Source organism: Aulonocara sp. 'chitande type north' Nkhata Bay, linkage group LG12 (assembly GCF_057382095.1).
Source record: "Aulonocara sp. 'chitande type north' Nkhata Bay isolate Kocher_YH1m ecotype deep benthic linkage group LG12, A_spYH_male_GT1.1, whole genome shotgun sequence".
NCBI lineage: Eukaryota > Metazoa > Chordata > Actinopteri > Cichliformes > Cichlidae > Aulonocara > Aulonocara sp. 'chitande type north' Nkhata Bay.
This window is the reverse complement of record NC_141355.1, coordinates 30,286,099-30,301,886: the sequence shown is the minus strand read 5'-3', so window position 1 is coordinate 30,301,886 and position 15,788 is coordinate 30,286,099. Positions and strand designations below refer to the sequence as shown.

The 15,788-nt window shown below is 37.8% G+C and overlaps 2 protein-coding genes across 2 annotated transcripts; both read right to left on the bottom strand.

The window, feature by feature from the left end:
• Nucleotides 1–739: 739 nt before the first annotated feature.
• areg (amphiregulin) lies at nucleotides 740–5,909 on the bottom strand. Its single transcript, XM_086315047.1, has 6 exons — nucleotides 5,718–5,909; nucleotides 4,868–5,038; nucleotides 4,433–4,661; nucleotides 3,935–4,105; nucleotides 2,409–2,522; nucleotides 740–1,090 (listed from the first exon to the last, which is right to left on the bottom strand). Exons 1-5 carry the CDS (start codon nucleotides 5,752–5,754, stop codon nucleotides 2,429–2,431), a joined length of 702 nt encoding a protein of 233 aa, XP_086171173.1. The 5' UTR covers nucleotides 5,755–5,909; the 3' UTR covers nucleotides 740–1,090; nucleotides 2,409–2,428.
• Nucleotides 5,910–8,133: 2,224 nt separating this feature from the next.
• On the bottom strand, nucleotides 8,134–15,318 carry LOC147317737 (proepiregulin-like). Its single transcript, XM_086315045.1, has 5 exons — nucleotides 14,998–15,318; nucleotides 12,334–12,417; nucleotides 11,608–11,734; nucleotides 10,941–11,087; nucleotides 8,134–9,725 (listed from the first exon to the last, which is right to left on the bottom strand). The coding sequence occupies exons 1-5, from the start codon at nucleotides 15,170–15,172 to the stop codon at nucleotides 9,659–9,661; spliced, it is 600 nt and encodes a 199-aa protein (XP_086171171.1). The 5' UTR covers nucleotides 15,173–15,318; the 3' UTR covers nucleotides 8,134–9,658.
• Between the last annotated feature and the right edge of the window lie 470 nt (nucleotides 15,319–15,788).

The following is a 15,788-nucleotide window of genomic DNA, read 5'->3' as shown; positions in this document are numbered from 1 at the left end:
GAATTGAAAATGTCATCATTACTAACACTCTCTCTTTTTTTTAAAGCTGAGTATAAAGCATGAACTCCAGCGACTTTCTGCTTATCCAGATAAGTTTGTGTAACATTTGTCCTTTTGACATGAATGCATGACTGCAGCCAAATCTGCCTGTGAAACAGTTGGTCTTTCTTTACGCAATGTGCTTTAGTCTTCTTTGTCCTGAACCATATAATTATGTTTTTTTTTTGTTTTTTTTCCCCTACATTTGTGTTGTGAGAGACTTTTAAATTACCCAAGCACTCTAAAAATAGCTCAGACTAGACGCACCCCTGTTTCTTTTTATCAGTTAGACAGTGCACGAGCACGTTCAACATTCATTCAAAAGTTCTCTCACAGTTGTAAATTTTGCAAAGGAAATGCTTCATATGCTTGTAGGTGTAGTGAAATAAGGTTATATTTGATATGTTTCGTTTTATATATTAAAAATATGTTGGTCTTACAAGATTTACCACTGAAATGGTAAATCTGAGCTTGTAGCACAAACACATACCAAAGGCAACTCTCCAGTCTCTCCTACTTTTGTATTGCCCTCATGTGTGTCTGATTACCTTGATGATGTCAGTTTTTGGAAAAGTACTTTCATGCTTATTCTTATCTACTTTGTCCACAAGACTCCCTTGTTCATGTAAACAAGCTGCTGAGACTCTGGATGCTTGCAGAGGTAGGAATGTAAATATAAATCTAAGGCAGAAATGAGCGAACAAATATCATTTTCACATAACACTGAGACATTTTATTGGTGATCATATTCCATCCCTTTTCCAGAGTGAAATGAAGAGTGTTTTCTGACCTATAACAAAAGCAGTACAATAAATAAAACCAAAACTAGAGAACATCAAAAGGCTGCATCCTCAGCATTCACAGATAAAAGATATTATAATAGTAGTCCAACATAGAGATACGTATATAGTTGTTAACAATAAATAATCATACTAAATAAATTACATTCTAATAAATTCTGGACAGTGTTTTTACACAGCATCTATTGAAGCCATCTATTCACTCGTCTCTCGGGTGGTCAGAGCCAAGTTCTTTGAACTGTTTAGCATTGCTGTGGAAAGACAAAAATGCAAGGTCAAAAAATACATAAATTAATGTTTTAGTAGAAATCTATGCAATAGTTTCATTTTGAAACTTACATACAATCCTTTTTTAGCTATGTAAAGCAAAACTCTACAATTCTGATATTGCACTTTGTGGTGATTTTGCTATGACTGAGTAATATAACGGTGCAGATATGTTTTATTTTAATTTCTGTAGATTTTTATGTCATTTGGGGTTTTAAAGACAAATAAAGAGTAATAAAAATATTTTTTTAACCGCAAATAAACAGGGTTAAATAATCTGGACAGATTACTGTCCCTTTTAATTACTTTCCCTCATTCTAGTCACTCATTTTTGTCATCATTCATTCATGCTTCATTGTGGCAGTGTAACAGAAATCCCGTATTTCAGCAATTCCTAAATTGCCACAATAAAAAGCTTATGAAGAGAATACGGCATGTCCACACTGTGTAAATCTTGAAACTAAAGTGTTTTGTTTCCAAACATGTAAAGTCATTGTGCATGTTTGCATGTGCTGCTCAGTAAGATTTAATGAGTAATTATCTCTTTATAGGTCATCACGTGCAAAGTCAGTATGTCAATACTCTTATTGTTCAGGACACAAAGATGAATGTGTACAAATGAACGTGTGGTTTCTCTTTACGCTGCTATTCACTTCATTGATGGAACAAGTGGAGACACCCCTCACTAATCCCGACTAATACCTCTAGTAGGGATCTCTCTTGATCTGCATGATGCATGTATTCAACAACAACAACAGTCGTACGTGCGCTCCTGTCATTCAGTGAGCCCACTCCTTCCTGTTTGGCTTAGACTCATGTGATCAGTGGCTAGACACACTCCTCTAAGGAGTTAAGCAAGACCATAGGTGAAAAATACATCACGAAACCATACAGCGCCAGAAATACGAGAAGATTATATCAATGTTGCTGCACTGATGGCATTACTGCAACAGCACTGACACATTATCCAGCTTGGTAAAGGTCGTAGTTGTCATTTTCATGGTATGTATTGTTTTATATCTTTATTCTTATTTTTTATGGGTTATTCGAGGTCAGGGTTGGGTGACTCAAAACACTCATGTAAGGTGATGACTAAACGATATGTTTACAAACTCCGTCTGAAATAAAACGTTTCCATGATCTTGCTGGTCTGAACACAGTGCAGTACTTGGAAGTAGCACTGCTTTTTCTGATAATTTGATGCTTTATATTGTGCAATAAACACTGAGTTGTATAAAAAATAAGTACAGTGAGTACGTGTTGGTTTGCACATAAGGAGGTCAAAACCTCAGGAGCACCTACCTCATTGTAACTTAACGCCCTCAAACGACAACGTCACCAGGGTGTTTCTGAAGCTTCTCCTGCTCTGACACGGTTCCAAGGTAGGAAGCCAGGAAGTTTTTATGTGACCTGTAACTACACAAGACATTAACATTAGTATCAAAAGCCCAAACAGCTCAGATAAGTGAAAGAATCAGCTATTTTGAAAACCAGGACTGCAGTGCCAGCTACATGGTAATGGTCTGATAGAGATAAATACATTTTATGGTGACATTTTCACTGTCATTTCTATTGGCTGTGCACATAAAAAGCATATGACTATTTAAGTTTCAGACTCACAGAAATAAGTCCTACTTTCTCTCGTTTTCTCCAACTGAGTAGTTATAACTAACCGTGGCTGTAAAGCTTTAATTGCATGTCTGCTTGTTTTATTTGCACCATCATGGACTATTGACTCTGTCCACAATTCAAATAATACCTTTGATTTCATTACATATTGATAAGAAACTGTGATTATGTAATAAATTGCTTGTCATAGGAATTCAAGATTCAAAAAAAGTACGAGTAATACAAAAGACCTTACAGTCTTTCTGATAAAACAACAGTGAGGTGACGCCGTTGATGGTGCTGTAGGAACAGGAATGACCATTAGAGCTGTAGAAGTCATTTGAGTTGATCTTGGCAAAGTGGTGAGCAATAACTCTAAAGTCTGGGTGTGTTCGGGTGTGTTAATGTACTTTTTGATGTGTCAGTGTGGTCATATGCCAGGAAGTGTTTCTGGCCTGGATCTTGGAAGCGTAACCTTTGTTCTGTTGGGATTCATGGGGTGTGGATGGTTTATTGGATAATATTCTCTACAATACTTTAAATGTAAAAAAGAAGAAGATTACTTTTTCACAAAATCACCACAATCAGGCTTTGTCTTAATGTTGTTCCAGCTTTGGTGAAGCTGGTCACACTGATAGCAGGTATATTGGGGTCTGATAGTGATGAGTTTGTGGGGACATTACATTTTGTTTTTTCTGCGCCTCATTCTCCTCAGTGAACAATGGCGGGTTTATTGCTGTAAAAAAAAATCCCACTATGAGGATTTTCTTTCAAGTTGTAAAGTTGTATTTTGACTGCTTTTACAACTGGGAACAAAAGAAAGATTTAAGTTTACTATTAAGAGTTCATCAGTGAATTGAAGATGGGTTACTCATACTAATACAATACAATACTCGGTTAACCCAGACCTATCTATATCTAGGAAAAGACAAAAGTTAAATGAGGGCTAAATTTTAAATTTTGGCATCATTAATTAAGGCCAAATTAGAAGCTTTTCTTTTCTTTTAAAATGTTGTTATATATAACATATGTAACAACTGGCATATTCTGATATATGTATTATGTTACCACTAATTTTTTCATGTTTGGAATTTTATCCATTTACTTTAAAATCCTTCAGCCAGAAACGAATGCTTTGGTTGCTACAGCCTTACCACCAAATAGTGTGTCTTGTTGTGTTTCTTTTTGTGTGTTTGGCTGTGTGACAGTTTCAAACTCACTGAGCACAGGTCATAAGCAGTATGGCGGTACAACTGATGACTGAAAGAACCACGGCGATGACCACTAAGACCGTCTGCACCAGCTCAGCATTGTTGGTCTCGGTGGGCTCATTTTTCACTGTCCCCAGAGTCTGGATCCCACAGCGCTCTCCATCATAACCCTTCATACATCTGCAGAAAAAAAGAGTTAAGAAATCAGTGTGATGACTCAATGAAGAGGCTTTTATATCAGATATTGATGAGTGTTTGAATGATTTTTTCAAGTTGTTCCAATAACTTGAATCTGTCTGAACCTGCCTATTAGTCACATTCAGGTGAGGCAGTGGTTTTAACAGTATAATTGTTTTGGGGGTTTTGTGTCTACATCATTCATTTTGATGATTGCAAATGATCCCAAACATGATTTAGTTCTGATTCAGTGAAGGCCACATGCTTGTATCAACCATAGAGCTCATATTTTCTCATGCAAAAATACAATGGGGCCAGGACTGTACTTACATACAAACTGGTTCATGCAGGCCGTCTATGTGCTTGCAGTATCCATGAATGCAGTAGCCCAGGTGGGAGGTGTTGCAGGGATCCTCATTGGTCCTGAGAGTGGATGTGTGTCCACTAGTGAAGACCATGTGCTCGGGGTTGAAAGGAGTTGTGCTTTTGCCCTTGTGTTTGTTCCTCCTCTTGCCTTTGACCTTCCTTTTCTTCTTCTCATCTCTGGTGGGATGCAAGTCTGTAGGAGGAAAGGAAGCATCCGCAGTTGTTTAGGGTGCCATTTTAACTCCCTAGACTTAAAGGCTGAAAACATTTTTTTTAATCAATTGAAGCTGTTAAAGTCAAGAGAACTTTACTTTCATACAATTTTATATACTCATCTTTCTTAAAAGAAACATATACAAATCACACAGTTATATACTCAGATAAAAGATTCCCTTGTACCAAGGAAGCTGACATTTTCATCATCTCCTCCTGAAATCCCGTCCTCTTCCAACTCATCATCATCGCTGTGCAAATTCTGGAGGCCTTCCCCTGAGGCCAGGTCGACAGTCACTCCAACTTGGTCACCTGACTGTGTGGTTGTAGATCCCTGAGCACTTAGAGCACTGCAGACTACAAAAAAAAGCCAACAAAAATGAATAAGACATTAAATCTACATAGAAATACACAATTAAATCAAAGTTTACTTCTTTTGATCCAGATCAACATCTTGGATTGTGAAAAACACTCTTTCAGAGCTATAAATAGAAAAAAGACGTGAATAGTTGCCGATCTGCTGATAAACTATTTTAGAAATCAGTCTTGGCAGTCTTTTTTTTTCATTCTTTCCTTTTTTTTTCTTACCATGAACTTTGTGTGAGTTACTTTCTTTAGAAATTGTGCTCATATAGCTTTACCTCTGACTCATTATTTCACCTTCCTCTGCTGGGAACAATCTTAAACCAGTACAACCAGTCCACATTGAGGACTGTATTGCACCAGTGATGAATAGGATTCAGTGAAAGGATAATGAAGTATTCAAAATATGATGACCTTTCTGTGTGTCTGGTGTGTCTCCTGCACAATGTCTGGTAATAGTTTGGTCTCTAGAAGCGTCTCTGACAAAAAAAAACAAAAAAAACCTCAAATACCTCTCTCCTCTCTGACAAGTCCTCGCCTGTGGATACAAGTTTTCTCCCCTGACCCATGCCTTTCTGTCATGCCACTTGCATTTCTCTTTTCATTTCAGTCATTTAAACTATCTCCGCACACACAAACACACAGACACTTTTAAGTACAAGTTCAGACTTACCGAAGCACAGGAAACAGGTGAGGATGAGAGGGTTCATATCCCAGGAAGCAAGTGTTTTGTGTATGATAGTCCTGCACTAACGTGTGTGTAAGTAGGTGTCGAAGTGTGTCTTTGTCCCCCGCTGATCAAGAGTGTGCTTTGCTTTCTTCACCTCCACTGGGTGCAGCTTTTATAGACCAACGCCTGCTTCTCAACTTGAAGGAAACAGATGGGTGTGTGTGTGCACTTGTGAGCGTGTGTGCATGAGGCAAAGAGAGAGCAAAGAGAGAGCACAGGAGAGAGAGTAAAAAACGCATTGTGCTTGTGTGTGTGTGGCTTATTCATGTGTGTCTACTAATTCATCTGCCCCAGGCAATACATTTTGCACCTCACGTTCTGGTGGGAATAATAATTGTGGGCGACACTGGGTCACCAAGCTCTTGGCTTTTTATCACCTGTTTGGTAACTTTTATTACTTCCGCAGGGCTGCCTTTACATGGCCTTAGTTATACCTTCTGTAGTGATAGAGACACATACCAGGATATTATAAAGCTTTTCAACATTAACTTGAAAACAACTTTCTAGGCCATCATGTGTCATTTATTGAATGGCCAAAGTGTTGACTAATCTTAGATAGACAAAATCATAAGCAAACCACAAAAGTAAAGTTACTGGGTTCTTAATTGACAGCAACTATACACACCTTTTTCTGTAATCGAGTCATAGCTACACTTTAGTCAAGGTACAAAGATAAAAAATAACATAAAAAAATGCTACATTACAGTGAGAGCAATAAGGGGTCATAAAAAGAGTATCTATGAGTGTTTGTTTCGGTAAGTGGTTTCATAAACATATATGGGCAAATGGGTAATGAAATGGGAATTGTGGCTGGCTTCTAGAAAATACACCTCTGAATGTGTCTTATTTTCTGAGATATAAGATACTTTTTTAATATAATCTTTTTAAGTGTGTATTACTTGTTACCTGTTTTTATTTATTTGCCTATGACAATGAGCGTTCTCTGTTTTATTGTTGTTTCGTTTTGTTCGGCGGGTTGTGGTTCTGTCTGAATTATTATGTGTGTGTTTTATCAAATTATACTCAGTGTTACTATTTCTGTACACTGTAACTAAGAGGAGACCTTAAGGCTTGGGTGGGGAAGCTGCACACAAGGGTGTGTTGTTTATGTTGTTGTGTCTGCAGATACAGGTTGTCCCATCAGTCATACACTAGTGGAATCAAACACAAACCTGCTAGGAATGCAGGGAACTACTCCATCTCATTCCGTAACAATGACTTGGAGCTCCTGGCACGTTTTGTTGAGGATAAACATGCAATGGAATTGTTTGGATATGTGTAATGACATTGAGGATATGAGATATGGATGTGTGGAAAGTCTGACACAAGCCAGGAGAGAAGCACCTCATAACAGCCACCCACAGTAAACACACTGCTGTCAAGCTAAAGGCACGCAGGATGAAAACTTGAACACAAAAATACAATTAGATGTCTTTGTGCATCTTCACAACACTGTTACAATGTTACTAGCTGCCGATATTGAATCTCTACTTTTCCATTAAAAGCATAATTTCCCATGTGAAGTATTAGCTTAAAGTTTTTTAATGTATATGTACACTGTTGTCTACATGGTGCCTTTTGTAGCTGATTCAGTTCTCAGTTTATTTAGATCGGCTTCTTAAATTTATTGCCTTGAAGATGAATTCTTGCAACTTTACCAACTAGTATTAATGGCAGAAAAGCAACTCCAGCATCTTCCTGAAAACTATCAATTTCACCTTAATTATGTCTCTCCGCTGAGTGCCCTTAAATGATGTATGTGGACTTTCAATCTGGAGCCTTAATAGTCTGTATTTCCATCTAGAAAGTGACTCTTTGAGAATAAATGACAGCGAATAATACAAATATAACAGAAACTAAAACACAAACCTGACTTGAGAAGCAAAACAAACGCATACGTGATAGACATGAGACTTGTTTGTTAAAGAACACACGAAGATGCAGCTTAGTGGGGCTTCCCCCACTGTATTACTCACTGCATGAGTAGCCTACTATTACTTATGCAATAATAAGTAATAGCACAGTGCAGGGATTAGAGCAGCAGTTCCTGAATTTCGAATATCTTTATCCACGGGTTTTATGTTTAGAACAAAATGGCCACCACAGAGTGGGTGTGTTTGTGGGTCATCGCGTGTGTAAGCGCATGCTAATGTGTTTTTAAGTATGTCTTAACAGAGCAGCAGCTGCAGGTGAGTTGATGTTTACGTGTCATCGTCGCTGTTCATTGGTATACAGAACATGTAAAGCGGATCCAGGCGAGGTGTTAAAATGGATCATTGGCTCTGGTTGAGTGTAAAATGAAGCTACTGATTAACTTGACATCTGACACTGCACTCGGTAGGTCAGATGATGACCACAGACATGCATATTTATTTGGGTTTAATAGGGATGGTTTGGATGCACACAGTACACGTAACTTGTAGTCATTTGTCAGTCTTTTATTAGACTCAAATGAAGAACAACTCAAAGGAAAGCTTTTTGGAGATGGTGTTCTCAGAGTTTTATCAGAAGAACCAAGGCTCTTACCACCTGGTTTCCATTTGCAAAGCATTTCTGTGGCAAACCCGCAGAAGGAAGCAGCAGTGCAAAAGCCAGCATCACCATCAGCACAGCAATGTTTCCCCTGGTACAAGTCCAGATAACACTGCCCAAGAAAGATTATTTTGCAAACTGTACAGCAAGAAGTATTCTTACATGTGTATAAAATGTAAAGGACAAAAAAATTGGGAAAAAAAAGTTAAATAAATTTAAAAAAACAATACATATCAATATATATATATTAAAGAGAGATATTGATGACATGTAAGAAAAATGTGAAGACTGCAGGAAGGCTTGAGAAGAATTTGAAGCCTCACCGCTGCAGCCTTATCACCTGAAGAATGAGTGAAGACATTGAAAGATACAAGAATAAAAAAAAAACAAGTAAAAGTAAAAAAAATAAATACTTTGTAGCTTCAAACACAGACAGAGGTTGTAGAGTATATAAACATTGCCAACTGAACTTATAAGAATGAGGAAACCTCCACACTACACAAAGTTTCAAGCGTTAAAGCTCAAAACTTTACACTCATTGGCCAATTTAAAGTGACATCATCATAATAGTAATAGTGGCCATTTTGATTTTGTGCAAGACAAAAAAATGATATCTAATAAAAGCTCAAAGCTAGGCACAAGCATAAATTAAAGGCAAAGTTCAAACCACAGTGTAAACAGTCCTAATCTGTTTTTTAGGATGTTAAGTCAGAGTAGACAGGACTGGAAGACAAACAAAACATCTTTAACCAGTTCTATTTTAGGATCTGAGAGTGGGTTGATTCAAAAGATAACGCAGCCTCACTGAACCACAGAAAAGCCTTTCATATTCTAAAATTAGACTTGCATTCTAGCAAAAAACAGAAATCCCAAAGTGAGGAAACTACATTATTATATTGATTATGATCAATTCTGCTAGTTATCAGCAAATTCGGAGCAACATTTTTTTTTGTTGTTGCATTACAAGTTACTATAGTTACCGCTTCACAATTGTTTATTTTCCATTAATTTTTCAGTATCGTGTGGGCGGAGTCACCCACAGAAACTGTTTTTGTGTGCCTAACTATTCATCTTTTCAAACTGAGTGTAACAGGTGCCGCAACTTTAGAACCAGTGCAGCTGGAAAACAATCCCACCGCACACAAAGCTGACCATTATAACCTCTTTGTGGTGATCTGCCTGCTTGATAAAGCCACGTGACGTACAGTGTAAAGGAGGCAGGAATAATTTACTAAGCTAGCCACTGAACTGCCAGGATGTTCTTGATATGTTGAAATTTTCATTTAGAAAACTGGGAGAAATCTTGATTTGTCTTTTCCAGCAGTGGATGTTGCAAGAGAGCGTGAAATGCTCTAAGCCATCTCGTCTCCTTTGTAACCCTGCAGCTTCAGCTGACGTCGAAAATTATTCTTCTTATACCTACAAAAATAACACATATTGATTTTATTTCAAAATACACAAATCCTGTCTCGGTGATGTAGCATTTCACCATTTCATGCTTTAATATAACCAACAATGAAGGTTGAGGAACTTGAAATGGGATTTCAGTCATAGCCGTTCTTTGTGGTTTGGTGCGTGTGCATGGAGCAGGATGCTGAGGGCAAGATTTTATTTCATGAACTTCAATATTTAAAGTAAAATGTAGATCTGTAGGTTTAGCTGTAGTGTCACGAATACCCTCAGAGTTTTAGTGGTAGACTTTTAGCAGCTTAATGTGCAGCCTACTTTTGACATATTCCATGGAGACAAAATGTTATTATTTTCTTTTTCATATGTACTGCTGCAACAGTCAAAACTCATATTCAACATGGCTTTAAATGAGGTCAGCTTATGTTAAAATAATCCACATGAGCCAAAAGTCTGTTTCTTTTCTGCTCTGGGCTCCTCTTTGTTCTCAGCGTTCAGTTTTTGTAAGAAATCTCATTGCTTTAGTTTGAGGCCTACTAAGTAACCACACGTATAGTCACATACATTCACATATCTGCCATGATCCTGGGTCTGCTGACCCAGCGTTTTGTGTTTAGTTTATGTAGCCTTCAGGTTTCCTAAGTTCATCGTTATCATGCCAAGTTGTTTCCAGTTAATTTTACCCCTCGTCTTCCCACTATGTTAAGTCTCCCCTGCTTTTCATGTATTTCATGTCTGTGGCTTATGTTGTCAGTTCAGGTTGTCATGTCTATATCTCACTGTGTTTCCTGTTTTATTGTGAAGAGGTCTGGTGTGTCTGTGTTCATCATGTTCAGTTACTCTCCCCCTGTGACGTAATTATGTTCATGTGTCAGCTGGGTTCCCATGTGTTGCCACTTCCCTCATTATCCTCCTGTGTCCATTTAGTCTGTGTGTTCTCAGTCATTCTTTGTCAGGTCGTCCGTTGTACTGCTCCGTTGTTCCTATGTCTCCGCTCCAGGTATCCCTGTCAGTTCGTTATGTTTAGAGTTTTGTATGTTTCGTTTTAGTTCACCCAGTTTAGGTCATTGTTTAGTTTTCATCGATTCCCTATTATTTTGTACCCTCGTTTCTTGCCTTAATAAACGGCTTGTTTTGTTATTCATATCTCATTTCGGTCTGCGCTTGAGTCCTTCCCTGCAACATACGGTCTGCCCTAGCCAGACCGTGACAATATCAAAGCCTTACCATCTGCAGAAAAGGTACAGAGCTCCAGCCAATCCAATAATCAGCAGAATCATGAAGAAAATGATGATAATTATTTGCTTTTCACCTTCTGGCCCCAAAACAAGTTCCAGTTTCTCACACCTGGAACCAATGAAGCCTGTCTCACACCTGCAACACAAACAGACGAGTCATGCATAACTACTCATGATGACAAAGTAGCACAGATTCACTTACCCACCCACATAGCCACATGTGACAGCCCTCTGCCATGGCCTGCTGCTTTTTCTGTTTGTCCCTGTGTGTGTGCAGGTTCCTGGTAGGTGGGGTTAATCCGTGTAACTGAGAGCACCTGGTCAGTCTCCCTGGAGCATTTAAGAACTGGCTGTCTCAGCGCTTGGGCTCTCTTTCTTATCGCTCCATTTATCCAGCACTATGTTATTTGTTTGTTTGGATTTGGCCTGGTTCTTTTAGGTTTTACACCACATGACAGTATGCATCCTGAACATTCAATCATCCATCCAACTACTGATATGTTGACTGATAGCAATGATTGACACATCTCATGGAGTACTATCTTTTTTTAGTGTGTAAATTTTGGTTTGAGTGGTATTCCTCCCATTATTTGTCATGGCCCTTGCACATACACACACACACACACACACACACACACACACATACACGATCGTACTTGCAGTGGTGTTCATTGATGTCCACGAGCAGTATGCACTGGCCGTTGTTCAAACAGTAGTTGTCATATGCGCTTTCACAGTTCTGCATCGACCACTTAACCACATGCTGTTGCTTTTCTCCCTGGCCTGAAACAAACAACAAGCCGTTGGAAACGTTTCCTAAAAATAAGACCTGCATGAATCGGTGTACATTCAGGTAAAAAGTACTGTGGATGTTACTTTTTACCTGAGCTGTGGCTTATTTGTTTACTAGATTTAAATATCCTCCATTTGTTTTATCTAAATAATTTACTTCATTGTCTTATTTTTAATGTAAAGGGCTTCTGGAGGTTATTATATCTAACATTATATCCTTTCTATTAATAATTGTACATTAAATGAAATAAGTAGTATTTTGGGGCTGCATCTGTCAGTTAATATTGACAGTTAATGCCATTAATCAATCATTTTATCTATGAAGTGTAAAGAAAGTAACATTTATCTGTGTGGTTTTATTGTGCTACCAGTCAATGATGCAGATATATTCACCTTATTGTAACTTAAGGAAACATTTAAAAATAAAAAAAAATAATAGCTGACTAATTGTATAACACCTCATCCTCATAGCCCCCACTTTGTTTCAACTCCAGGTGCTCAGTGTTTCATTTTAATTTTGAAATCTTCTGATTTACTATGCTATAAAAAGGCTGATAAAATGTCTTCACAGCAGCTGTAGAGCTGAATACCTGCAGGCAAAGAAGCACCATCTGCAGACGGCACTCTGGGTGATGCACTCTGGGTGAGTACATACGGCCAGATCATCATGACACCTGTCAGATAAAAACAAATCCTCGTTATTCACACTGGATATAAGTCTGATATGAACAATGAGCTACGCAAGCCCTTTTGTAAGAGTTTTTTCCTAAAGAATGCTGACCAATAGCATTTTCTAATTTCTAACAACCTTAAGAATAGCTGGTCAAAAACCTTTTGTGCACCTTCAAGGTGAACATGCCACCCCCTGTACAGGGTAACAACTTTCAGGTGTTTTTATTTAAGCGTTTGCGAGGCCTTGAGAAGGTAAAACAATCAAAAAAGTCATTTGAAAATGGACATTTTAAAAATGTGCTGCCCAGGTTCTTATATATTTAACCTAATCCAGTTTGTCAGGGAATGATATAGTTTTGCATGCAAACACAGACTTTCACAGCTGCAAATGTTATTTTTACTTGCAGAGAAGATATGTACAGTCAGTCAGCAATATGTTTTATGATTTTATTTTTTTTTAAATTATATGTAGGGACGACTGTTCCTTTAATTACTCCACAACAACCCAAAATGATTCATGTTTTTGTTGGTTTTGCTTAGCATTCTCTGCAGGGTGTACCCAGCCTCTCACACAGTGAAAGCTGGCAAAGGCTCCAGCCCTGAAACCTGATTTAGGAAGACGGTTAAGAAAAGGGATGAATGAGTTTATTTACATAGCACCAGCATTAAAGAAAAATTCAGAAACTGTAAATATGCAGGGGGATAAAAGAAACTGTGAGAATGCCTGTCAGTTTTAGGTGATAACAAGAAGGTATAGCTTGTGTTACTTGGATCAAATACCTGTACTAGCCTGCACAACTTTATAATGGACAGCACTAGCAGCCGCCCACATTCCAGCAGACAGGATGCAAAAACACATCAAACAGAATGCAAGATGTGTCTAGTTAGGACTGGTTATGAATCTGGTAATACTCGCCATAAAATCGCTCCCTTTTTGGGTTTCTGTTCCTGTCTGTTGTTATGGCTGCAGAGGTATTTTTCTCTGTTTTCAGTTAGAGAGCTCAGGGTGGTTGTTGGGTGTTTCTGACATGGTTGACTGGTGTAAAGTACAGTGGAAGTGATGAAGTAGCTTTCCCGTATTACTAATTAATCACTATTAATCAGATCATTTACATCATTAGCCAATGACTCACTCTAATTGCACATTCCTAGCAACCAGCCTACCTCAAGACATTAATTGAGGTGAAAATAATTGTCATAAAATAATTCAGCCTCCCTTAGGCTCTACAGATGCCACAGAGTATCATTTGTCTGAAAAACTTTGGATGGTTTCTGTAATTACTTTTAGTCCAGTGGTTTTTGAACTGTGGGCCCCACCAGTGGGACATAAAGCCACTGCATGTGTGGCATGCATAGCCATGCAGGGGAAAAAAAACTGAGGTAAATCAAATGAAATAAAAGAGTTTTGATCGTATTATTTAAGTTACCACGATTTCATATACACACTGGATCCCTTTTTACTGATATTAACTGACCAAAATTGAGTGGAATGGAAATCACGTGAATTTTATTGAATTTTTAAACATTTTTGGCTGATTTGGGGCGTGCCAAAAAAGGGTTTTAGAGACACTATAATTGGAGTTAACTCAGCTTTTGACTCAAGTGCCAAATACCAGTTTAAAAGTCAGTTTGGTAAGAATGCCAAAATATTAGCAGCAAAGGAAATCTGAAGATCAACACTAAAACTATTTAAATGCTAGATTTTAATGTTATATTGCGGTGATTATGCTTTCAAGCTTTGAGTATGAATAAAGAAATCATTCATATTAACTGCATCTTACACCAAGACATATCTAAGATGATAAATAAGATGCAGTAGAAATAGTATGTGGACTTTGTACTTAAAGTCTTAATAGTGAAAGTAATCATCAGTATGGAAAGTTATTTTACATAACTTAACATCGTATCACCTTATTATCTTTTAATAGACCTTACTCTGTTCAATTTTCAACTGCTATCTGCTATTAACATCTATAACACCATCAGAATCAGTCAAACCCAGAAGGATAGCAGCATATTGTACTGGTACATGGTACTTAACAGATGTATTAAAATTAATTTCAAAGTAAAAACAACAGAACTCATGATTTGCACATAACAGGTGACCAGCTTACAAACTTGCATTTTTATTTAACTAAATTAGCTACCCTCTATATCAAACTACATCAGCTAAAGTGCAAGTACTCTACTTGTAGCCTACTACAAATTAAAAATACATACAGATAAAGTCAGACTGCAAATGGGTACACGCCCACATCAGCCTTAATGAAATCTTGCAGTATGGATTCACTCACTGACACTGTTAAACAGTGTTCCCGTGGCTACAACCATTAGTAACTGCATTTAGTTATTTTTTTAATTCAACATTCCGTTCCAGTAGATGTTAAGTTTAACTTTGAAAGAGCTTTTCGTCTATTTAAAGGGGATCATCGCTCCGGGTTCCTTGAGATGACTTAAATTCAATCCATACCTGAACAGACCTGCCATTCACTGTCAACGCGTCAAACTCAAATAATAATAATAATAAAACAATAAAAATAATATTCAAGACGTCAACATTAAGAAAAGCACACACACTTTACCGATAATTGACAGGAGCACTGACAGTTTGCTGATCCCCATCTCAGTCGATAGTTCGCTGGTAGGACGAGCAGGACGAGTAATAACTGTCAGGTAAAGGTGCAGGTGACGTTTCTTTTGAAAATAGGAAACCAGTGGGCTTTTACTCCTGCGGTTTGGGTGTGGTGTCAGACTCATGTAATTTAGATAATTTCACCTCTCAGCGGTTTCAATGAAAGGACAGACCCGAGAATGTCTGTCCTCACCGGTTTCCATAAAACAGGAGTTTTTATTGTTGATAATAAAAGGCGGATTGTAATAGAAATTTTCAGATAACTGACTAAAGCTAGTAACAGCACAATTTTAAAAAAAGCCCCAATCAAAGCAGAAAAAAAACCCACTTATAATATGTTGTTCTTCTGCAGTCTGGCTCTTGCTGCGTTTGTAAGTACCATTATCGACAAAAGTGTGGACACAGTAAAATATAAACTAAACAAAAAGCTGTCAGCAAACCATTTAAACCCCATATCATTTGAAAAGTAGTAAGACACCCTATGAAACGTCCAAACTGATAAAAGCTTATTTGCGTGAGTGGAAAATTGTTCTGTAACATGACCGGGATAGGGCTATTATATAGCGTACATGGCATAGGTAACTGGATACATATGTGAAGGCTGCATTATAAATATATTGCAGATATATTATCTGGAGTAAAGGAGTTAGGTGGTACACTGATTTGGCAGAAGTCCAGGCCAGGTCGCCTGTTTGAGCATTTATTAGCTATGCAGTCCAAATATAGTTTTATTCTTCATGT